At 34.5% G+C, this 26,758-nt stretch overlaps 1 protein-coding gene across 11 annotated transcripts in view; it reads right to left on the reverse strand.

Annotated features, from left to right (window-relative positions):
* Positions 1-26,758, reverse strand: part of Dlg2 (discs large MAGUK scaffold protein 2) — a 2,013,368-nt gene that overhangs the window by 382,961 nt on the left and 1,603,649 nt on the right. For all 11 annotated transcript variants that reach the window (XM_077797652.1, XM_026384678.2, XM_077797650.1 and 8 more), the window contains one exon: positions 4,245-4,313. In XM_077797652.1, the coding sequence (XP_077653778.1) occupies positions 4,245-4,313 (69 nt within the window). The remainder of the gene's footprint in view (positions 1-4,244; positions 4,314-26,758) is intronic.

Below are 26,758 nucleotides of genomic sequence, written 5' to 3' on the forward strand. Positions count from 1 at the left end.
TTTTTGTTCTCTTTTGGATACTCACAGACTTCTGGATTTAAGGTTATTTTTGGGTGGGGCCAATTATTACACTAACCATTTATCCCACAGATAATTTCTTCCACGGCATCCCTGAATGTGGCCATCTAGTTTCTTCTTAAGTGCTTTTTGTAAAGGTGGTCAACACATCCCAGAGCAGCTGTTTCACTGACATGAAAACATTTCTTACTAGAAAATTTTTTCTCTAAGAATGCCTCTAAAATTACCTTGAAATTTTAGAATATGAGGAGGATAACATAAAATAAAGTGTATTTTTCTGGATGAAACAAAGCTTTTTGAGTAGCTAAAGGTGCTTCTTAATCCTAGCAGCATTAGCAAAGAACTACAGGTTTTTGCACATGATTTTCTGTTCCTTTCTTTTTGAACCTCTATCTTTCTCCAAACACATTCCTCAAAATTCAATTTTTGTTACCTCCTTTGAGAATCCTACATGACTTCCCAGAGGAAATCCATCTCACCATTTCAGCCTTAATTCTAGTGGTCACTCATATTGCTAAAGGAATGCTTATATTGTGTATTTCTTTAAATTCTATTTTGTTTCCAAAATCACCTCTGTTTCCTTAGGATAGCCTTTCTCTTTGCATGTGTGTTTTAATCTTGTGTGTGCTATTTTGCAGGTTTTGTTGAAATGTTTGGTAACTTGCAGCTGTCTATTCACATTTGAGAATTAAGTAGTAGAACAGCTGACAGGGGATGTGGATAAAGTCCAAGCCTTTTAAAATGAAAAGCTTCAGGTTAGAGGAGCAAATCTGAAACTGCCAGCTAACTGGTATACCCTAATGGGCTCTGCTGTGGGGGCTGACACTCAAAGTAGCTCATTTAGGTTTGCCAGGAGAGTGATCCTATTTCTTCAGACAAGAATCTTGCCTGGAAGCTCTTTTGCACTCTAGGCTGCGTGCTGAGTGGGGGCATCTTTGTTCCTATTCTCAGAGTTTGCTTTCCATCCTATTTCTTGTCACTGCCCTGAAGTCTATGAGTTTCCTGGGTTCTACTAGGCAGATCTTCTCTCTTCTAAGCTGCAGGACCCTTCACACAGTGCTAGTACCTTGTGGTGGAGTGTTTTGTGGGTGAAATTCCAGAAAAACAACTCTAGGAGAAGCCATTCACATGGAATGCAGTAGCTTCCCCTTATCCACGTTTTGCTTTCTTCAGCTCCAGTTATCCACAGTCAACCATGGTCTGAAAATATTCAATGGAAAACTCCAGAAATAAGCAATTCATGTTTTACATTATGCTCCATTCTGAGTAACATGATGAAATCTTTGCTCTCTTTGCCCAGGACATGAATCATCACTTCCTGCAGTGTAACCACACTATACATGCGAACTGCGTGGCTTGTAGACAGCTCACTTGGTAGCTGTCTCAGTTACCAGATGGTTTGACTGGTACCACAGTGTTTGTGTTCAAGTAGCCCTTGTTTTACTTAATAATGACTACAAAGCACAAGAGTGATTCCACCGGCAATTCAGATATGCCCAAGAGTTAAGCCCCAATGTGTTTCTTTTAATTGAAAAGGTGGAAGTTCTTGACTTAATAAAGAAAAGAAATTGTATATTGAGGTTACTAAGATCTAAGTAAAAATGAATTTTCTGTCTATGAAAATGTGAAGGAAAAAAGAATTCATGCCTATTTTGCTGTTGCATCTCAAAATTATGGCCACAGCGATAATTGCTTAGCTAAGATAGATAAATCAATAATTACAGCATTTGGTACTATTTACAGTTTCACATATAATGGGGGTCTTGAGATGTATCCCTAATAGGTGAGAGGAGATTACTGTCCAACATGTAGATGGTGGCCCCTGTTTCCAAGGGTAATCTAAAATCAGGACTACTTTGATCTGCTTCATCCACCAGTACACATCATTGGCTTTTTCTTGTCCAGAAATGTGACATTTTGGCCTTTGATACAGACTTTCATTCCTTTTATCACTATTGGATTCTCCCTTTTAAAATTCCATTAGCTGCCTTTTAATAGTATCTCAGGAGGAAGAGGAGATTAAAGTGTGGGCTGTGTCTGTCAAGTTGAACCCAGAGCACAGAGCTCACACTGTCATTGGGGATATTATTCTGCCTTGTTTTGTCTGGCATAGGTACAGATGATTCAGATATCAATTTAAAAACAGTGGTGATAGAGGGCTCAGTTAAGACAGTTTTGTTATCTCCAGAGATCAGCTTAACTGGAAATCAGAAATATCTCCACTTATTTTATATTAAGTAAACAGAAACTTGGGTGCAAGTTATATAAAGGTATGACATTTTAAACTATATTTATTTTTAAATATCCTACGTAGTTGCTGTCATGAAAACATTAGGAAGAAGAGTTTTGAAATAACAGATTTCCACTAAGCAATTTAACAACTTAATGAGAAATCTACTAAAGACTCATTAGTCTATGTAAAATGAAAAATAACTTTCCCTCTATGTTCAGTAACAATAATTATATGCCCCATTAGCTCTTGATCTGATAGCCAGTTGGGAACATGCAGCATGAACTTTAGTGTTCTGTGTTTTATTGAGGATCACTGAGATTTTTTTCTTCTAAATATTCCAGCAATGGGAAATTATTTAAAACCCAAATGTTTTATTTTATATTCAGAAATGCTTTACATAACTAAATGCATACATAAGCGTTTTAGAACAAGTGTTAAATCTGAGTCTTCAAACTAATTTAAGTGCTAAATATTTTTGCTTGTTTTTTCACAACTCTTAACTAAGTATGTATTCAACTAGTACTTATTGAGATTCTAACATGTACCTGCTACTTTTATAAAAAGTTGGTAAGTTCTGTACTATTCTCCCCTTTGGCTAGTTCATCTTATGAAGAGTTAAAATTAGTAATTATGTCTGTAGCAGAGTTCATTTAACTCAAGAGAAAAAGAGTGGAAAATAAAAAAATGCTCATTAGCAAACTCTTAATAAGCTTTTATTAATAAGAAAAAAGAAAGAAAAGATTTGAAAATGGCTTTAGAAGGAAATGTCATTACTTAACATTTCTAGAGGAAGTTGTTAAGTTAATGATCAAAATGTGGAATGGTAGCCACCCTAAGCCTGGCCAAGAAGGCTGTTCATAAGGAACAAGACAGGTAAAGAAGAGATAACTGGTGAGATTTGTCTCTACACCCTCCCCTCTATTACAAGGAACATTCCAACAACAAAGAATGCATGTGAATCTCCAAAACAATAGCTTATTGATTCTATGTAATGATTTATTAGAAGTGTAAATTATAGCTCTTCATCATTTTTTATGCTAGGAAATTCTTTACTATTTGTAACTGTGTCTGATTAGGGTTTAAGAAGACTTTTCATGAGCTGGGGATGTGGCTCAATGGTATCAGTAGTAGAGTGCTTGCCTAGAGTGTACAAGACCCAGCACTGCCAAAAAAAAAAAAAAGTCTTCATATAATTACAGAGGACAGAACCATATAGTAGAATCAGACTTGATTTTGTACTATTTTTTATGTAAGTAGTATAAAAATAATTTAATCTCTCTGAGAATCATGGTTTAGGAAATAAAAAAGATATATATCTCAGAGAATGATTTTGAAATGAAACCAGATAAGATGTATTGATAGACAGAAGATGGATGGATTGATTGATTGATAGAAAGATAGAAAGATTAGATATATATATCTAATTTATTGAGTGCTTATTACATGCCATGCACAAGCGCATGGCATGTAATAAGCACTCAATAAATTCTACTTTCTTTTCTCTTCCCTTGCAGAAATGTCCACAAACTTGGGTTGTTGGGCAAATATCCATGAATGCATCAGTTCTCAGCTCTAGAGTTACATATAGGGCTGGGTGTGTAGCTCAAAAAAAATCTTAGAAGTTATATTTTCTCTGAAACCACACTGACTTGCTCTCCTAGCTGCTTTTGATGCCTCTTCTCTGTCAGGTACCCCTCCGGGATCCTTCATTAATCTCTTATACATATATCCTGTACTATTTAATGCTTGTACTGTATTGAAAATATGAGTTTGTATTTCTGTTATTCACACTAGACAATGAGCCTCCTGAAGGCTAAGATAAGATTTTATTTGATTTGTTAAATCTAGTACCTAACAGTTCTTGGCACATAATATGAGCTACATAAATGCTGATGACATTGGAGAGGAGAGGGATGAGAGAAAGAGGAAGGGACACTTTCTTTAGGTTCAAAGGTTGCACATTTTAAGAGAATACTCTGAATTATTATCTTACCCTTCTAGGGAGATGGCCCGTTGGAGAGTCACTGAAGGCTGACGGGTCGCAGTGCTGTGTTGGGAATGACTGCAAGAAAAGAGAAAAAAAAGAACATGGCTCATTCATTTAAAATGTCTGCAAATTTTAACAGTCTTATTGTCAAGAAAAGAGCCAATATTTAAATATAGAGAGTAAAGATGAAATCTTTGGTGATAAGTAGAATAACTCACAAAAATATAGCAGTTTATCAGATAAAGGGGTCAATATATCCTCATAATTTAAGTTCAACATGCATTATTCTAAAGTAACCTTTAAATGATAAGTAGACATAAAAAGAAACAAACATACTTAGGTAAGGTAATTTTTCCCCTTGGAATAAAACAGAGCACAAAACATAAGTTTAATTATTATTCAACATATTTTTTGAGCTAATAAATATTTTCATTAATAAAATTTTATTCAAAGCCCGATCTATAAAACACGAGTAGTATTTCATTGGTATATATTTATTTATTAGCAACATTTGTAAAATTAATTAATAACAAACTGATGAATTTAATAAGCTTGAAAAATAAGAATTTCAGTTGCATATTAATCTTAAAATTTAATGTAATTCTTAATTTTGTTTTGGTTGCATGTAACTAGAGAAAAAAAATTTTGTAGATAAGCAGTTGAAATAAAAATAGTAATATCTAATATTTACTGGCAATTATTTTCACTTTGTCACTTCCTAAAGTGCATAATATGTTTACACCTTTTAGTTCTAATATCTCCACAAGGTAGTTTCAATTTAATTAATGAGGAAATTAAACTATAAAGAGGTTTAGAAGCTAAGTCAAAGTCACATGGTAAATAAATGTGCTTGAAATGCCATCTCTCTTTTCTGTCATTATTCTTAACCATCATGCTATCATAATTTTTCATATTTGTAAGAATTTTCCTTGCAATCTCAGAAATTCTTCAATTAGAATGAGATGGAGGTGGATCTTTCATCTGAAAAAGGCACAATAATAATCCAATAGAAAAACAATTTGAATGAATTTTTAATTTTAGTTTGCAGTTTGTTAATTTATTATTTTAGTTGAAATATTAGCTGCACATATATGTGGGATATGAATGTGTGTATATATACACATATGTATAAAGAAAAATCTGAGTCAAATATTTATGGAGCATTAGACAACTTTGCAAAGCTCTAGGATTTCTCAGCACACACCTTGAAAACACTGACATTGCCACACAGAGCCAAGTTATAGACTGCAGAGATTTTCATTCAGAATGTTGGTTATTTTGGGTGAGAAGGGATATCTCTCTCTGAGTAGCATTTTGTCATAACATGGATGACATTTACCGAGGCTAGGGGAGAAGAATTTTCATACCAGAGCTAAATCCTAAAGAATGACTTCAAATCAAGGATTACCTTTTGTGTTCCTCACAGAGCCAAGCACCACAGATATTCAATGAATGTGCTTTGAATAGCCAGTGGAAAAGCAGGATTGCATTCAGGACTCACATCATGGGCCCAGAACGGCAGAGTTCAGAGCCTGACTCATCCACATCTCCCAGTGTGACCTGCTTAATATTAAACCTCTATGTGTGTCAGTTCCTCATTTTTACCACCTATAAAAATAGTAATAGTGCTTTCCTGGTAGGGTTGCTATAAGAATTCAGAATACAGTGTTCACAACAATGTCTATCGCACACTAAGAGCTATATTTTACATAGATAAACTAAAGCAATTTGGGAGAAGGAATACTTTGAGATATTTAGTAATAAAAAAGAGTATCTATTTAGATTCTTTTGTTAGACATATAGTCAATACGCAAGCTGTATATTTTTGCACAGCATACAACTTTGGTGATAAATATGAAATTAAAAGCATTTTCTATTATGAAACATTATAAAATCAATGAGAATCAAAGTAGAAGATATATAGAATGATTAAGTTTTGCTTAATGTATAGTATGAGGACTATAGTTAATAAAATTGTATTATATTTGGGATTTATGCTAAATAAGTAGATTTTAGCTGATTTTGCCTCAAAAACAAAACAACTAAAAAGGGTAACTGTGTGTGATGATTCATGTTTTAATTTGCCTCTGGATAGTAATCCTTATACTGTTATGTGCTTATCATATGGTGTTGCATATCTTAAATGTACACAATAAGTTTACTTAAAAATTAATGGCAAGAAAAGTAGGAGAAAGTAAAAATATTCATCCATCCGTTCTTCCATTACTGTCTCTCAAACTTTAAGGAGTTATCTAATTTAATTCTCATGGTCGTTCTATAAGGTAGATATGAGTATGTCTGTTTTATATTTAAAAAACCAAAACACTTTGAATTTACACAGCTTGTCAGAAATGAACAGCTTATAAATGTGGAACAAAATCAAAATTAGAGCCTATCTTTTGCCAAGTGTACGTCCTTTCTACATATCTTCCTGACTCTATATGTCTACGTGTATTTCACTTAGTTCAATATATATATGAATATATGCAACTTCATGTCATATGCTTTTCCTAACATTATAATTTAAGCATTTCTGATAAGAACTCTATAATTATTATTCTGGTGTTATATAGTATTACTTCCTATGAAGATATAATTTATTTAGTTATCCTTTATAGCTGAATATTTAAGTTACTTTTATTATTTTAATAATATAAACAGTATTATAATTATCATGTTGTTATCAATTACTTTTTTCATGTTCTACAACTTCTTTTTGAGGTATTTCCCCAAATGCATCAAACATTATACTCTTGATTTATGTCATTATTTTTAAAAGCTTTGTATAATGTTATTGCCCCTAAAAGGTGTATGTATGTGTATATATATACACACCTTTTAGGGGCAATAACATTGCCAGTTATATATCATTACCAGTTTTACCTAGTTTTACAAATATTGGCATCATATGTTTTTAATTCCCTGAAAATTTAATAGGTACAAAATGACATCCAGATTTGCAATGAACATTTCTTTTTTAGTGAGAACATTTTTTCCCTATGTGCTTATTTGCTAATTGTATTTCTTTTGTACAATGAGTCTAATCCTTTCCTCTACCATTTATCTTCCACTAGTTTCTTCAGAAAGTAATGATAGTTCTTGGGTGAAGACTGATGATTCTTACTAAGGGTGATTCATGAGTAACTGGAATCCCTGATAATGTCCTCGTTATTAGCCCAGCCTACATAATTAAAGCAAAGAAATATTCAGTATTCTCTATTGACTTATCAACACCTTATGACTAATTATTAGTCTATCCTAAATTATGCCAATTAATGTCCCTTTTAAAGTTTTAGTGACACTTAAATGCAAATAATACCATGAAGTGCTCAGAGAATTTGACTCCTTTTATGTTACACAGGAAAAGTCAGCCAGTTTCTCTTAAATTTGAAACAGATTCTTTCACAACATATAATTACCCTTTTATTCTATGAAAACAAATACAGTGGATTATTTGATAGTCAAGACCTAGAGACAGAAGTGAATTTCTATAACTTCCAGATAGCAATGTCTAAACTACACCTGCAGGGGACATACTTAAAATAGTATGGGAGCTGCCAGACAGTGACAGAAAGTGGTATTTTAAGAAACACTAAGCATCTCTTCTTGGGATGAAACAGATTCCATTCTTTCCATATTGTTGTTTACATGGACACTGTGTTATAGAGCTACTGTGATTAACAATGATAGGCAGCCAGTGCCTGTCTCCTCCACCTCCTCAGGCAGAGCCCAGCCACATGAATTCTGAGAACTGCAAGAGAAAAAGCCAGTGCAAGAAACTACAGCCAATACTTATAACTTTCAACACTGGAGTGCTAAGGGCTTGGAATGTTCTTCATCTTAAAACCCTTACTCTCAGTCTACCCTCCTCTTCTGAGTTACCATGTTCCTACAGACCGTCCAGCACCTCTTCTGTGAAGTAGCTGTGACAGTTTCCTGCCTTCCAGCACAGCTAACCCAGTGTCCATGCTGCCACTCCATCAGTTCCACACATCACAGCAGCACCAGGACTGAGACCACCACAACTTATTCATGTGCCCGTTTTTCCTACTAAATTAAATATACCTTGTGAGCAAAGTTTTGGACTTACCTGTACAGTCTCAATCCAGGCTTGACACAGAAGATACTCTTTCACTTTTTTTTTTTTTTTTGTACTGGGGATTGAACTCAGGTGCACTCAACCACTGAGCCACATCCTCAGCCCTATTTTGTATTTTATTTAGAGACAGGGTCTCAGTGAGTTGCTTAGCACCTCACTTTTGCTGAGGCTGGTTTTGAACTGATATCCTTCTGTCTCAGCCTCCCAAGCCATTGGGATTACAGGCATGTACCACTATGCCCAGTTTTTCACTGTCTTTCTGAATTCTGCCCCATGACATATCTCTTTCAAACTTTGTAACAACATGGACAACTAGGAAGTACATCCATTTTTGACAGAAATTAAATTAAGTCCCATATCTCTCAGCTAGTAGGTGGCACGAGTAGACCTTAGGTTGGCTGGCTCCAGAGTGCTTGGTGCTCTGAGACAAACCATGTTGTCTTATTTAAGTATGAAATCATAGCTCTGATCAGACTATAGAAAAACACATTTTTTTTTTTTTTTTTTTTTTTTTTTTTTTGCGGGGGAGTACTAGTTCAGAAAGTTCAGAAAGGTAGAATTCAGGGGCACTTGACCACTGAGTCACATCCCCAGCCCTATTTTGTATTTAGAGAAAGGGTCTCACTGAGTTGCTTAGCACCTCACTTTTGCTGAGGCTGGCTTCGAACACAGGATCCTCCTGCCTCAGCCCCCCTAGCTACTGGAATTATCGGCATGTGTCACTGTGCCCAGCTATGTTTTTGTTTTGTTTTGGGTTTTTTTTTTGGTATAAAATAACACAAATATTTTTCACCATGTAAGCCAAACTTCCATGTTGGTGACTTTTGAAGAACATCATCACTTGAGAACAATTTCCCTGTCCTATATACACTAGCTCAAGCATAAGTCTTAGATATTTATGAATATTGGAGCAATGAAAGATGAGTGAATAGGATGAGCAGGACAAAGGCCCAGCACCATGTCATAGCACTGATTTCTGGGGAAGTCTCTGTCACTTGGTAGAAAATCAGTGGCACCAACTCCATATTTAGGTTCCTCGGTTGATGTGCTAAATCAGCTGACTGGGAAGTAAACCTTACCAAGACTTTTAAATTAAACCCCTATCTCTCACCATGCACAAAACTTAACTCAAAATAGAATTAGGAATTAAACTAGAGACTCTGTGTCTAATAGAAGAAAAAGTAGGCTCTAATCTTCATCATGTGGGATTAGGCCCCAACTTCCTTTAATAAAACTCCTATAGCACAAGAATTAAGACCAAGGAATCAATAAATGGGATGGAATCAAACTAAGAAGTTTTTTCTCAGCAAAAGAAACAATCTGTGAGGTGAACAGAGAGCCTACATCCTGGGAGCAAATCTTTATCCCTCACACATCAGTCAGAGCACTAATCTCTAGGGTATAAAGAACTAAAAAATCTAAGCACTGAGAAAACAAATAACCCAATCAACAAATGGGCCAAGGACCTGAACAGACACTTCTCAAAAGAGGACATACAATCAATCAGCAAATATATGAAAAAATGTTCATGATCTCTAGCAATTAGAGAGATGCAAATCAAAACCCACTATAAGATATCATCTCACTCTAGTCAGAATGGCAGCTATTATGAAGACAAACAACAATAAGTGTTGACGAGGATGTGGGGAAAAAAGGTACGCTCATACATTGCTAGTGAGACTGCAAATTGGTGTAGCCAATATGGAAAGCAGTATGGAAATTCCTTGGAAACCTGGGAATGGAACCACCATTTGACCCAGCTATCCCTCCTCTCCTTGGTTTATATCCAAAGGACTTAAAAACGGCATATTACAGGGACACAGCCAAATAGCAGCACAATTTGCAATAGCTAAACTGTGGAGCCAACCTAGATGCCCTTCAGTGGATGAATGGATAAAAAAATGTGGTATATATACACAATGGAGTTTTACTCAGCAATAAAAGAGAATGAAATCATGGCATTTGCTGGTAAATGGATGAAGTTGGAGAAGATAATGCTAAGTGAAGTTAGCCAATCCCCCCAAAATGAATGCCGAATGTTTTCTCTGATATAAGGAGGCTGACTCATAGTGGGGTAGGGAGGGGGAACATGGGAAGAATAGATGAATTCTAGATAGGGAAGAGGGGAGGGAGGAAAAGATACGAGGCAGGGGATTGGCAAGGATGGTGGAATGTGATGGACATCATTATCCAAAATACATGTATGAAGATACGAATTGGGTGTCAACCTACTTTATATACAAACAGAGATATGAAAACTTGTGGTACATATGTGTAATAAGAATTGTAATGAAACAACAACAACAACAACAAAGTACATGTATAAAGACATGAATTGGCACGAACATACTTTATATACAAAGATATGAAAAATTGTCCTCTATATATGTGATAAGAATTGTAATGCATTCTGCTGTCATGTATTTAAGAAAAATAAAATCAATTAAAAAAAGACTTTTAAAGATGTAGAGAGAGTATCAGTTTTACTGCTTGTTTAAATTATGAGGTCACTGAATAAAACTGAGCCAAAGCATAAGATTCTCCTGTCCAATAACTGATTTTCCAAAGGAAAGACTCCCTATCTGTTGCTTAAGGAAACAGCATCTGAATGGTGCTGAAGGATACATTCCTATTGCTTGCTTTAAACATTTTTTGAGTATCTGAACTAAAGTTCTTCTATTACATGTGGAACTAAAGACCTAGTTGGTGATAATAAATGGTTTGTTAATGTTCTCCTTCTCTAAAGTAATAAGAGGCAGGATAAGTGGTATTTCCAATATTTTGCAATATTAAATTTGAATTATTGTTTTAGTAGAGAATACGACACATTTTTGTGTCCTTAATTCATGAAATGATATTACTAAAGTTACCAGTGTAACTTGTAAAGTGCCATTTATTATTACAATACCTCCTCGTGTATTTCCATTATTGTCTTTTTCTTCATTCACATTTCCAAAGATCTGCAACCCTTGTCTTATTTAACTGTTCAACTTATTCTTGTAAACTTATACCTATCATTTATTTGATCTTAATTTTTTCTTATGTTTTCTATTATTCTGTGTATTTCTGTGTGCATGCTTTACACCATAATACTCTTGCCAATACTCTTGTTTATTTTTTAATGTTTTTTTAATCAGTGCATTGTTATTATACATAATAGTGGGGTTAATTTTGACATAATCCTACATGCATGAAATATAATTTGTTCCATGTTAGTCTCCAGTAGTTCCTCTTTTCATCCCTCCTTCCTCCCCTGTTCTCCTCCTTCTACTGTACTGCTCTTCTATTTTTTAAAATTGGTGCTTTATGGATATACATAAAGATGAAATTAACTGTGGTATATTTATATTTGTTCATATCATCATATGGTCAATTTCATTCCATAGTTCCCTCTTTTTTCCATCCCTCTCCCTCCCCCTTCAACCACGTCCATCTACTCCACTTATTTACCTTCTATATTCATGGGATTCCCCCTCTAATTTCATTCTAGCTTCTAAGTATGAGAGAAAACATTGACCTTAACCCTAACTCTTTTTTCACTTCGCATGATGTTCTCTAGTTATATCCATTTACTGAAAAATGCCATAATTTCATTCTTTATAGCTGAGTAAAACTCCACTGTGCGTATATACCATAGTTTCTTTATCCATTCGTCTATTGACAGGCACATGGGATGGTTCCATAACTTGGCTATTGTGAAGTGTGCTGCTATAAACATTGATGTTTCTGTGTTGCTGTAGTATGCGATTTTAATGCTTTGCTTCACATACAGAACGTCATCACATCCTCCAAGATGCTGTTTATTCTTCCTATTGTTTCATTGACACTTGACATGACTTTTTTGGTATAATTATTTATATGTCCTGGTTATGCTCAACAAATGTTAATTAGGCACTTCTTATATACCAGAAATTATGTGAATTGCTTAGGATGACTGATTGTTTGGTCTCATGGTCTTCAATAAATATCAGATAAAGAAGGAAATAGTGAAATCAAATAGATAAAAATTTTCAGTACATTCCCAGGCATACTTTGTTACCATCTAAGTTTTAAATAAACATAAATATATGTTTAAAGGACATATATTTAATTTAAAATGTGGACAAGTAAAAGGAGTCATTGTAAGAAACTAGAAAAACATGATCAATACCAAGAAGGGTTTAAGTATGTGGTGCGTGCTGGGAATCTTGATCAGTTTGGCTTGGCCAAAGCAGAGTAGAAAGTGATCAGGCCAGATAGCTGATAGAGGGTGGGTAATGAGCGCAATTAATATCTTGCCAAGGGGCTGGCTTTTTCTTAGTAGGCTTCTCAAGGCTGGTAAGTGAAGGCCTTGGGGTATTAGGACGATAATATTTATGATTCAGAAAGGTAAACCTAAAAATAGTGTAAGCAATTGAAGGAAGATGAAAAAATCTACAGTTGGGGAGACTAATAGTTAATCATCATGATGGAGAAAATTAATAAATCCCCAAACTTGAGTAATGTTGTAGGAATTAAGGGGATACTTTTATTTAATGTATTTGGAGGTAAAATATTCAAGAATGGATAAGAAGGAGTTATGGAGGAGGCATGTAAAAACATTTTAAAATTAATTATTGATTGACACAAAATATTTATAAAGTACAATATGATGTTTTGATTGTAGAGTAATGATCAAATCAGGGCAATTAGCATATCAATCACCTTAATCTTTTTATCATGTCTTTATGGTGAGTTTATTTTTTAAAAAAATCCCCTTTTAGCCATTTTGAGATCCACAATGTATTACTGGTAACTATGTTTGTCTGACTCTGCCACTGACCACCAGAACTTATTCCTTTTAACTAACATTAACTCATGGACCAACCCTTCCTCATCTCTCCTCTATCATCTCTGGAAACCATTATTCTATCTCAACTTCTATGAGAGTAATATTTTTAGATTCCCCATGAATAAGAGTATTTGGCATTGGTCTTTCTGTACCTGGCTTATTTCACTTAACCTGATGTCCTCCAGGTCCATTCATGTTGTTGTAAATAACAGGATTTCATATTTTTTGACTATGTAGTATTTCATTGTGTATATGTACCACATCCTCTTTACCCATTCATCTGTTGATGGATGATGGTTAGGCTGATTCCATATCCTGGCTATTGTGATCAGTGCTGCAATAAACATTGAAGTGCAGGTATCTGTAACATTCTGAAATAATTATCTTATTGGATAATATTCAATAGTGGGATTGCTGGATCATGCAGTAGCCAGTAGCTGGTTTTTTTTTTTTTTTTTTTTTTTAGGAATCCTCCAAAATATTTTCCTATTGACTGTACTAACTTACTCTACCACCAATAATATATAAGAGCTCTCTTTTTGGAGAAAATACTTTGCTAGTGATCTGGCTGGAAGCATATTTTAAGAGGCCTGTTCTTTCTAGGGTACAGGTGTAGTTGTGTTCTTTTCTAGAACTCCCAGATAATAAGACTTTGGTGTTCATGTGGGGGAGCTAAGAGAAATGAATTAATAGTTCTGTCATGGACTGTGATGATCACAGCACTATTAGTAGAACCTGTTAATGTTCTGTTAAACATGTGAGGAATATGATCCTTAGCAGGTCAGCTATAGTTAATAAAAATATCTTTCTTCTCTAGAGGATCCACATCTGGATCCTGATTAGCCACTGAGTGATTAAGATATGCCGTGAGTCTTGCACTCCTACAAATAAATAGTCCTAACACATTTAGTTCTATATTTATGAATTGGTTTTAAAATTTCTAGTTATCTTGCCATGTATGTGCTTACATATTTCTTTTGATTTCTATTTAGGCCACAGAATCTAGACATGAACTCAAAGTTCCAGACGTGTTCAGACGAGGGCAGAGTGCCAAGAGTTGCTGATTTTCCTCCATCTGGATTCCATACTCTGGTTAACAGAGCCCAATATAACATAGATTTCTAACTCTGCTGAGCTTTTTTGTTAAGTTTAGGGTCAACCTAACTTCTCATATGTTTTTGGCATCAAATGATTAAAGATAATATCTACTATGTACTTGTGCATTGGATTTTTAGAAACTCTATATAGTTGCATGTCAGATTTAATAATATTGATTTTGATCTAATTTTTAAGATTGCTAAGCTAACTTTGGATCATCAATTCAATTAAATAAGTATTTATAAAACATTTAAAGTGTACTTGGTATTATAGAATTTCACCCTTTTTTTGTGTGTGTGTCATCTTCAAGTATCAAACTTTTTTTTTTTACATTTTTTACTTAAGTCAATTTATTACAATAAAGGGCAAAGATCATGCATTATAGCAGATCGTTACAATCTTTCCTCCATGTCAATACCTAGTCCTCAACACTCCCTGCTAAGTTCTCTTACTTGGGATCCTTTTAACAGATAAAGCCCTCAGTGACAGGAGGACTAAGTGCAATGCTTATGTCATAAATTTCTATTCCTTCCAGGTGACTCATGTGCTTATTAAGAATCAGTTGTGATCATTCTTAAATCTGCTAATCCCTATGGCACTTGTTTTTATTATTATACAGTTTGATTAAGTGTCATACAAATGAAGTATCAAGTGTTTGAAATACTTGTTTCTATCAAGAGTGAGCTTGTTGACCTAGAAATACTCAAAAATAATATATAGTTAGAACCATTACTGCCAAGTTAAATGTAAGAGTACAACTGTAAAGATCAGAAAATACTTATAAAATAAAGATTTTTTTCACTTAGCTTTTTGATTCTACCCCCCCAAAAAAAAAAACTGAATTAAGAATATGCTTTATGAAGGAAAGTAAAAAGTTTAAATTTAGAAAAAACAAATGGGTTCCAATTTTTTGTTCTTATAACTCAAATTGGAATGCCAAAAATGTAAAAGCAATTCTTGGATTTGGATGTTGGTCAGAGATTGACAATGATACAGAAAATCTTGAATCCCCACCCCCCGCCCCACAAATGACGAAAAACACAATGCGTTGACTGATAGGCAAAAGTTCTGATGATTGATAAAAAGACAATGTGTTATATTTGACTAATGATGATTTGCTGAAAATTGAAATTATGAGCAATAAAGAAATCATGTAAGATGGAGTATTATTCTAAAAAAGAAGAAAAATATTGCATCAAATTCAGGACCCTAAATTTTCATGCCATAGCTAAAGAAGCTAGAAATGTGGTCTTATTTTATGCATAACAGCTTCAATCAGCAGTTAGCAATCCCATGGCTGCTAAAAAAATTAAGAATGGAAGGGTTTTATTGGGGAAAATTTCACTTCTTTTTTAGATATCAGTAAATCATTTATTTTGTTATGCTACTTTCTGTTATAGTTTTACACATTAAGGTGAAATAATTAAAGCATCCAAGTATCTTTTTTCCTATGAAGTCCAAACTTTGACTAACAAATTAGTATCTTGTCTAGTCGTGAGGTTTAAGAGAAACTCTGTCATATAGATATTTAACAGGATTATAACCCAGGTATTAGTTCTTTCCTTATCCTTAAAGAATATCTTGTGAGACCCTTAGAATCTTCTTACAGAGACTAGAAAGGTTCAGTTGCTCAATGAGAATGTAGTGATGTTGAGATCAGAACAAAAAATCTGATTTTTCTCCATCCTATGTCACGGTGACATCTTCATATTCTCTAGGGCAGTTAAATGCTGAACATGACAGGCCATTCTAAAATTCTGCTCATCACATTGGGGATCTGGAGACTCTGAAGGTGAACTGCAATGTTGATTGAATCTCCAAGGCAAACTCTTTGCTTACTGAAATAATGAGAAATCTCAGTGTTGTGCCCTTAAACTGACCCACATGGGTTAGGACTGGTCTCAAAGCCTGAATCATCAGCAGCGAAATGCAGTGCTTTCATATAGGAGACATCTTCCTGCCTTTACTCATTTTGTTTGTTTGTGGCTGGCTGTACATCATTCTTCTTGGCATTTGTGGTATACAAGCTGCATCTTAGAATGTAATAAGGAAACCAGTAATGTATGAACATGCATCAAAAAGCCATTTCCACAAGAACTATTCTTTATAAGGAAAGTGAAAAACTGAATTTATAGTAGTTTAAAACAAATATTAGCTAGTTCACTTCAAAAAGGAAAATGGATTTTAGTTAGAAATTTTACATAAAATATAGACAAATACTACTGAACGTCCAACATTTAGAGAATATTAAATGGGAAGATTTTTGTGTATGAATTGGGATTTTAGGCATCTAATTGATATTATACTGTATATCCCTTAATTTCACAGGAAACACTTTTTAGGATTACATTCTAGTTTTATTATTTGACAACATCGAAGCAGATTTGTATGGAAAAAACAGAAATAAGAAACATGGGTTTTCCCACCACCAAGTGCATAAACTCAATGGACTTAAAAAAGTATACCCAAAAGACTTAAAAACATCATACTACAGGGACACAGTCACATCTATGTTTATAGCAGCACAATTCACAATAACTAAACTGTGGAGCCAACCTACATGCCCTTCAGTAGGTGAATGGATTAAAAATGTGGCATATACAAAGGAATATTACTCAGCAATAAAAGAATAAAATCATGCCATTTGCAGGTAAATGGATGGCGTTAGAGAAGATAATGCTAAGTGAAGTTAGATAATGCTAAGTGAAGTTAGCCAAAATGACACAGAGGAAAAACTGGTAATTAGAGTTACCAGGAGGCCATAAACAGTTTGAAGCCAAGTGAAAACATAGCCTCTTTGTACTTTAGCAAGAGCCTTCCATGATGACAAGTTAACCAAATGTTTTCTCTGACATAAGGAGGCTGATTCATAGTGGGGTAGGGATGGGGAACAAAGGAGAAATAGAGGAGCTCTAGATAGTGCAGAGGGGTAGGAGGGGAAGGGAGGGGCAGGGGGTTAGAAATGATGGTGGAATGTGATGGACATCATTATCCAAAGTACATGTATGAAGACATGAATTGGTGTGAATATACTTTGTATACAACCAGAGATGAAAAAATGTGCTCTATGTGTGTAATATGAATTGCAATGCATTCTGCTGTCATATATAAGTTTAAAAAATAAAAAGTCCTTTATTTCCTTTGTTTTGATTTTTTTCTTTAGTTTGGATAAGGACAATTGTTGTCCTCCCTGTCTATTAGGTGTAGCTTAGAAACAGCCCTATGATGGTGAAGAAGTGTGAATTTGGGAGTCAATGGTCTTGGGTTAGGGATTTCTCACGCTTCTATTTGTTGTTGTTGTTGCTGTGTATTGACCCCAGGGCATGTTAGGCAAGTACTCTACCACTGAGCTAAAGTCCAACCCCCTCATCCTTCTTAATTAGGTACTGAATCACCTAAAAAATTAAACAGTCATCATAATGTTTTAATATTATAGATAAAAGTGCCTTCTCACATATTACTCTGTAGGGGAAGAGAATAAAGCAACATATGTAATAGAAATTTTGAAAAGTGTGAAGCACAGTAAATAGTAAATGGAAATTGTTTTTATAGGGAGACAGTGTGATATATACATTAAGTATCTGAACTTGAATAACCAAAATAGCCTAAGGAATGAAAATATGGCCAGAGGTAAGACACGTTAAACAAATGGATTCAGCAATTATCTGAGATGGCTGAGTGAAGAGTCTAGGACAACAACTGTTTCTGATTAGGGTAGCTAGGTCAATGGTGGTATTTTATACTGAAAAAGGGAGAATGAGAATAACACATTTTGGGGGAAATATGATCATTCAATATTGTGGGTAGTGAGTTCGGGGGGAGATTCTATGTAACATCAAGGTAGAAATATCTCATAAGACTCTTAGAAATTGGAATTTAAACTCAGTTCTGGTCTGAAGTGGTACATTTTGGAGCCAACATTGTACAAGTGTATTTGAAGCCATGAACATTCTTAGAAAGACTGTAAAGAAAAAAAGTTAAAACTGAGAGACTTGATGATAGCTAACATTATAGGATGAGTAGAGAAAGGTAAACTTGGAAAAAAGACTAGGAAGGAGCAAGAGGGAGGAAAACCAAGTGATTAGGAGGTAATGTCAGCCAATAAGGGAAGCAAGGAGATAGTTCCAAGGACAGTCCATTCAATAATTGCTTAAACAACTCAAAGATGGCACAGAGGAAAAACTGGTAATTGGAGTTACCAGGAGGCCATAAACAATTCTAAGCCAAGTTAAAACATAGCCTCTTTGTACTTTAGCAAGAGCCCTCCATGACGACAAGAGTTTACACAGCTGGAGAAGTGTTAGACACAGCCAAGAAGCCATAAGATGAAGTGAGTCTGAAGGCTGATACAAATTCCAAGTTTTCTATCCTAGTATTTCCAGGGACCAGTCTTCATAAAGCCTTTCTGTAGACCAAATGGAATAATTACCTTTTTCTCTGGCAAACCAGTGTAGGTGTCAAGGCAAAAAAAATGGAGCTTTTACTTTCTGTAATTTGGCTGGATTTTAATTTCAGTGAGAAACTGCCCTTATTCTACAATTTATTTTCCTTATTGATTTTCCATGCAGACAGCTGGAACATCCAAATAAATGTGGGCTATTTGGCTTGGTACAATCTATTAGCCTATGTATTAGTCTCATGGAAAAGCTCCAGTGTTTAGTTAAGGGGAGATGTTTCACATCTGTAGTTGACATCTGAACCTTTCCTAGATTGGTCACCACAGAATCATCACCAGCATATAATAAAGGGCAACAATAGTAAAAAGTCAACTATTCATTTCTCTCCATTTGTCACCATACACACTTCCAAGGCAACAGTTATCTCCTTCTCTGGTATTTTCTTTAAGATGTTTACATTCATGGTAGCCATGTGCTCACTTGTTCAGCTGAGCTTCTAATTATTACCACAGCTCTAGTATGGAAGAGGAGAAAAAAATCTGTAAATAAAAACTCAACATGATAAAGTGTCATGAATTTCAAGTCTTTTAAAGCCATTTATAAATTTGGTCCAGTGAAGTGAAATTAGGCACTTATAACAAACCCTTTCTATTTCACTAAGTTTTTGCTTTCCTTTGGGATTAATTTTACAATATAAAGTAACTTAAAAAAATGTTGTGGTTGTGAACTTCTCAAAAATATTTAGCATTTATAGGCATCAGACCATTAACATAAGGAAAATATCAAGTTAAAATATCGGTGTAAGAAGAGTATTAAAACAATAAAGTGTTTTGCCTTTGGACATTGATGACAAGCTTTGAATGAAGGAGACAATATTTATTCTCATTAATTAAATATAAGTACCATTTTGAAACTAAAATTAATGTATGCCACAACTTTATAAAAATTCAAGTGAGAATACATGAAAGGGCAAAAATTTAAATATGTAATACCTTTATTAACCTTCAAAAAATTTAAAAGATTTTCAAAAACATTGTTAAAAGCATCTCTTATTAAGAGGCCAAAAGTTTTAGCATTGTTTATTAGTAAAATAAAAGGCTCAGAAATCTATTCTCCACAACTCTCGTTCCAAATATGTTAATCAGCCAATGTCCATTTCTTAGCACCCACGATATGCTAAGCACTAGGCCTGATGTAGTGAAGGAAACATTGAAGGCTAAGACAAAGCGTATGCTCTTCAAACATTTATAATCTCACTTGGGAGAACAAAACTGTCCATTTGGTTTATCTTTCTGATTAATGTCCTTCCATGTTAGGTGGGCCTGTACTCTTCCTTTTCATAGACAGCAGCATCACTCACCCACAGCTCAGTCCAAAACTCTAGAATTTCTCAATAGATCTTCAATTCATACTCCATACCCAATCAATCAACAAACTCTTTTTGCCTGTCACAAAAATATATGCCACCTCTCCAGTACTACCATCTTCGTGAAAAAACACCTTCACTCAACACACTATTGCCAACAGCCTTCCAATTGGTTTTTCTCCCGTCATATCTTGAGTCACTTATTACAGTCGCCCACAAAAAAGATAGTATGAAATAAAATAATGACTTTCTTCCCTTAAATAAAAGCTCCCAAAGGCCAAAATGAATGAAATTCACAATCCCTTCAAGGACTGTAAGATCCTGTGGCCACTGTCTACCTTTTGTCCAAATTTGCTTACCACTCTACTACTAGCTACCCTGACTTTCCCTCTCACTTTCAGATATTCTCACTAGGGCACTTGCATTGATTTCTTGCTTTGCCTCTAGGTCTTCTCCTGGACATCTCCTTCTCATTCAGGTCTCAACTGAATATTTTATCTCCCTGAGAGGGCTTCACTCATCTTCTAGCTAGAGTTGCTCCATTCCTACCCTATTTATACAACCTCTTATCATTTCTCCATATCTTCACCTGTTATTGTCTGAAATTAACTGTTTTGGTAAATTTTTGTCCACTGACTTCTTTTTTCCTTTAAGAGCACTGCCTTCCATGAATAGGAACAAAGAATACACACACACACACACACACACACACACATACATATATGTGTATACATATATGTGTGTGTGTGTGTACATATTCAAATCAAAGGTCATTGTTTTAATATTATTTAATGCATGCTATATGTATCTTGCTGAAGTAATCTTCCTCAGACTTCATTGTTTTCTCTTGCCATGGCTCGTTGAAATACCTAAGAATATTGTGTTGACTTTATTTCAGAGGGAGCATCTAGTCAGATATCCTGTTGGGGAAATTGTACTTCCTAACTGAAGTCCCATTTTACCATGATTATGCCATTGGTTCACAAATGCTCTAAACTGTTTCACCCATCTCCAAATATTATTAAGGCATGTTCTCATTTATCCTGATATTAATTCAATCAATGTTTACTGACTACTATATATGTTTTGGGCAGCGACTAATGTATTCCATAATTCACTTATTCCAGCACCTCATATTTTCTAAATTATTCTCCTTGTTGCTTTTTTTATAACATTTCACATTCTGTTATTTGGCATTTATATATGTAGTAAAAGCCAGCCCTGTGTTAGGGACTATAAAAGATAAAAATAGTAAGTGATAAACTAACAAGAAAAAAAAAAAGGAAGGAAAAGAATAAAAGATAGACTGAGTCCTACAATAGAGATCTCATCCCAGGCTCTAAGTTTATAACAATCCAGGAGAAAAATGGGGAAGAATAGTGTTTAAAAGATTTTCTTTGTCCTAAAATTTTGAATTTCCTGTAGTTTGTTTCGGGGTTTCAGATTTCTAAATATTCTAATTGTATCATTTTAGGAATAAGGCTTTAAGTAATGCAACACATCTATATTAGGAAATGTCAAACTATTTACTACTGTCTTTTTAAACACAAGTAGAAGTATTCTGAGGTGATTAGAACTTTTGAAATATAGTCATTTCTAAATATTTTCATTTTTAAAAACCTTCAGCCATTTTCTTAATATGCACCCTTCAAGCATGACACTTGGTAAATAGTCTAAAATGCAAAGGAAGCATTAAGATGATTTCAAAAGCTATATAGTCTGTGCTAGTTCTCCTTCCCAGTTGCTCCTATTCATCCTTCAGGGCTTATCTCATGCATAACCAGATTCAGGAAGTTTTTTAATAACCTCTAAGCTGGTTCCACAGCAAGGCATTTCCACACTAGTAAAGCAGTACTTTAAAATTGCTGTTTTGCTGGGCATGGTGGTGCATGCCCATAATTCCAGTGACTCAGAAGGCTGAGGCAGGCAGATCACAAGTTCAAGGCCAACTTCAATCATTTATTGAGACCCTGTATCAAAATAAAAACTAAAATGGGCTGGGGTTTTTCAAAATGAAAATATTTAGCACCCCTGATTTCAATCTCCAATACCAAACAAACAAAAATAAAAATCAGAAATAGCTGTTTCCCTAGCTAGATTACAAGCTCTTGGAAGTTGGCAACCATAAGGAATGTGTTATACACTGTACTTTCTCAGCCATGTGTAGCACAGTTACTTTCTATTGAACTAAACACTGAAATGATTGTCATCCTTTCTCCACTGGGATTCTAAAGCAAAAATACTCACTTTCATCAATAACATTAGTGATTGCATTTAATAAAATAAACTAGTAAATATGTCAGGTGTCTTTGATGCACAGAATGTACTTGACAAAGGGTGAAATTAATATATATTCTCTATTAGATCTTCTCAATTTCATAACAGAGGAGAATACAAATAAGAGAAAAATCTACCTACTGTCACTTAAGAACACAGTGATGAATCTTAATTTTGGAATAAAATATGTGGTAAAGTTTAATAGATAAAAATGACAAGAAATGTTTCTGTTCCAAATCTAGTGTCTTATTGGAGACATCCAGATGAAATGACAGCCATAAAGTTACATAGAAGATTTAAGCAATGGGCTATGGCAGAGTGTGACTGGGTTTACTGCTGTTCATAGTTGGTGCTGATTAAATAAGGCTGAAAGTCATCAATGCAACTGGGCATGAAATTACAGAAGCCTACATGGAGTTGCCCACATGGAGTTGCTCACTGGGTTAGAGTCAAATGCATTTTTATTTATTTTTTATTTTTCATTTATTTTTTTTTGGTACTGAGGATTTAAACTAAGGGTGTTTTACTACTAACATATATCCCCAGGGCTTTTTGTTTGCTTGTTTGTTTTTTGAGACAGGGTCTTGCTAAACTTCTGAGGGCCTTACTAAATTGTTGAGACTGGCCCTGAACTTGAAATCCTTCTGCCTCAGTCTCCTGAGTCACTAGAATAACAGGCATGTACCACCACACCTGAATGGAGTCAAGTGTCATTTTAAACATAGTTCTATGAAAAATGGAGCAGTCATGTTTGCTCTGTTAAACAGAAAATAAAACAAAATAGTCTGACCCCATAAACAGGTATTCTTAATACATCCTATAACTATTCGTACTTTTCCATGGATTAATGAACATTAAAAATAAAAATGTTGATTCTGAAAAAGCAAATTTTATAGAGAAAGAAAATAGATTTGTTGTTGCCTGGGACTGGGGTAGGAATGAGAATTATTTTGAATGGGTATAATTAATCTAACTGAGGACATGAAAATGTTTTACTCCTGATTTATGGTAATTGTTATAGCAGTGGATAAAGTTACTAAAACTCATAACATCATAACATTATGCACTTGAAATGGTTGAAGTTTGTGTTATGTAAAATATGCCTCATGAAACAGTTTAGCAAAAACAAATTTGGCAGGGGCGGGGGTTCAAGATGGGAGAATAGAGGAGTGTGCTTTCCTGGCTGCTCCATGGTGTGAAACCAAGAAAGCAGACTGGAATCTTCTCTTGCAAAGTGGGTGAAAAAAAAGGGGGGGAAGTGGAGGAGGGACTTTACTAAAATTTAAAACTGAACATTCAAAGCAGATCAGGGACACAAGAGATTGGATATAATAAAATAAGGGAAAAAAAATCCCAGCAGCACAGATGCTACCAGAGCCAGGTGGGAAGCACCAGCCAGAGCAATCCCTCTGTGAGCATAGAGGAGGGATAAGGGAATTAAAGGAACCCTCATTTTGGGGAGGCCTGAGTTGTGTCAAGGTATGGAACATTTAGAGATCAAGGACAGGACATTGCCTGACAAACATGAAAGAGGCACTGCACAGTATCCTTGTGCAAGGAAGGAAACCACCATCTCTCAAGGTGGTGTGTGGAGGACAAAAGAAGGAACCATTTTGCAGCTATGGTACACAGGCTGGCAGCTGAGGGAGCTGATTCCTGGCAAATCTAAGGTTGGCTTGAAATATAGGCCCAGTAAATACACATTGCATGACACAGATTGTGCTTAAGTGACCAGGAGAAAATCAAACATGGAGTTTTACACAGAGAGCAAATGATCATGGAAAACCACCTGGCTCTACCCACCCCCTCCAAATCCTATTGTTTGTAGTACTGTCTGGGAGAGACACATCTGGCTAGGAACTAAGAAGGGCTAGGGCTGGATTGTTTGGAGACTGAACCTGAGACCAGGAAATGTGGGGTCTACAGATGACATAGGGATGTAAGAATTGTTTCCCCCTACAGCTTACATACAATTGAAACCCAGGTGAGATCCCTGGGGTACAGTCTTCCAGCATGGACCAGCAAGTACTGGGTGCTGGAGGTGTACTGATTTAAAATCTCTAGACCAACTGGCATTCACCAAAGAGCCTGGAGCCCACATAAGCATCAACCCTACTTCCAGGAATTCCTCCTGCAAGATTACCTCTTTCACTTCAGAAATCCAGAGAGGGTGGAGCATCACACTACAAAAGATCCTACCTAAAACTGCTGAGAAGAGAAGCTGAAAATATTTTGAATGCTAATGGAAAGAATTCTTTAACTTTTCATCAAGACTTTTTTTTCTGTTTTCTTTCTTTTGTTTTTCTTTTTATGTTTAATTGTGACCTTAATGGTACATGAACATTTACAAATATTCATTTTTTTCTCATTCTAGCATTTTTGAAGCCAGTTATTTTTCATGGATTTTTGGGGAATTAGGATGTCTAATTAGTATATTTTAGTTTTGCTTTTTATTATTTTATTTTTAATTTTTTAAAAATTTTTACTTCATATATACATATAGATACATATATACCTATATACATATATATGTGTGTGTATGTATATATATTTATATGTGTATATATAAATAAATATATATATATATATATTTCTTCTACCTGTTTCCCCTGATTCTCTTTCTTCTTCCACTGATAGCCAATCTCTATTGTTCTGCCTTTCATTTCTCCTTTAATTTTTTACTTCTATCTTCTCTCCTTCTCCCTCATAACATCACATCCTGTATTACTCTGTTCTCTCCCTGTCCACCATTTGAAATTGTAAGCCCTTTTGAAAACTTGCTGTTTTATTGTAAGCAACAACTGATCATAAAATTTATGTTCATTGTGATAATTAACATTGTAAATGTCATAGTAGGAACTATTTGGTTTAATGCTATATATTGTTTGCATTGATTTTTGTTATTATTTGTCTCCCCTTAAACAGTGAGGTATTAGAAACCTTCAGGGACACTATAAGTCCATAGGGTACAAACTCTATTGCCTCAGATTCATAGTGTTAGGTGGGTAGACACACAATCAACATGAAAAAGCAGAGAAAAATCACCCCAAACAAACCAAGATAATCAAGTAACAGAATACATTGACATCAAAATGTTAGAAATGTCAGATAAGGAGCTTAGAATGTACATAGTTAAATTAATCTTCAAAATAAAGGATGATATCTATAAGGAGTGAAATCAGAGAGAAAATACAGAAAGTAAAAGATCACTTCAGTAAAGTGGAGAGATTCTGGAAAAAAAAAAACAAGCAGAAATCCTCTAAATGAAGGAGCCAATAAACCAAATTAAAAATTTAATAGAAAACATCATCAACAGACTAGACCACTTGGAAGACAGAATCTCAGCAATAAAGACAAAATATATAATCTTTAAAATAGAGTTGACCATGAAAAGAAGATGTTAAGAAACCCACTGATGTCATGTATTTAAAAAAAAATAAAAGATTAAAATAAATAAATAAATAAATAAATACAAAAAAAAATGGAAACCATGAATAGAACTACCAAGAACTACAGGATAAGATGAAAAGACCAAATTTAAGATTTATCAGATAGTTAAAAGCACAGAGATACAAACTAAAGGAATACATAATATTGTCAATGAAATAATATCAGAAAATTTCCCAAACCTAAAGAATGAAATGGAAAATCAAACACAAGAGGTTCACAGGACCCCATATGTACAAATGTACAACAGGCCCACACCAAGGGATATTAAAATGAGAAGCCTAATATATAGAATAAGAATAGAATTTTAAAGGCTGAAAGAAAAATATCAGATAACATATATGGGGAAACTGGTTCAGATCTCATCTGATTTCTCAACCCAGACTCTCAAATCTAGGAGATTCTGCATATACCAAGCTCTGAAGAAAATGGATTTCAGTTAAGAATCTTATATCCAACAAAATTAAGCTTCAGATTTTAATATTAAATAAAAAACTTCCATGATAAACAAAAGTTAAAAGAATTTATAATTAGAAAGCTTGTCCTATAGAATATTTTCAATGAAATATTCCATGAGGATGAAATGAAAAAAAAAATAGTGAAAACCAGTGAAAAAAAAGAACCACACTAAAGGAATAATCAATAAAAGGAGAAACTTAGTCAAATTAAAAATCAGAAATAAACCAAATGACCAGGAATATAAATCATCTCAATAATAACCTTGTATGTTAATGGTCTAACCTCATCAATAAGTATCATTGGATTAAAAAACAAGACGCAACAATCTGCTGCTCCAAGAGCCTCACCCCATAGGCAATGACATCCACAGACTGAAAGTGAAAGGATAGGGAAACAATACATCACTCACATGGATTGTGTAAATAAGCAGGGGTTTCTATCCTCATATCAGATAAAATGGACTTCAATCAGAAGGGACAATGAAGGACATTATATGCCTTATGTGAATTATATATCAACAAGACATACTAATCATAACTATTTATGCCCCAAACAATAGAGCATCTA

Source organism: Urocitellus parryii, chromosome 4, assembly GCF_045843805.1.
Source record: "Urocitellus parryii isolate mUroPar1 chromosome 4, mUroPar1.hap1, whole genome shotgun sequence".
NCBI lineage: Eukaryota > Metazoa > Chordata > Mammalia > Rodentia > Sciuridae > Urocitellus > Urocitellus parryii.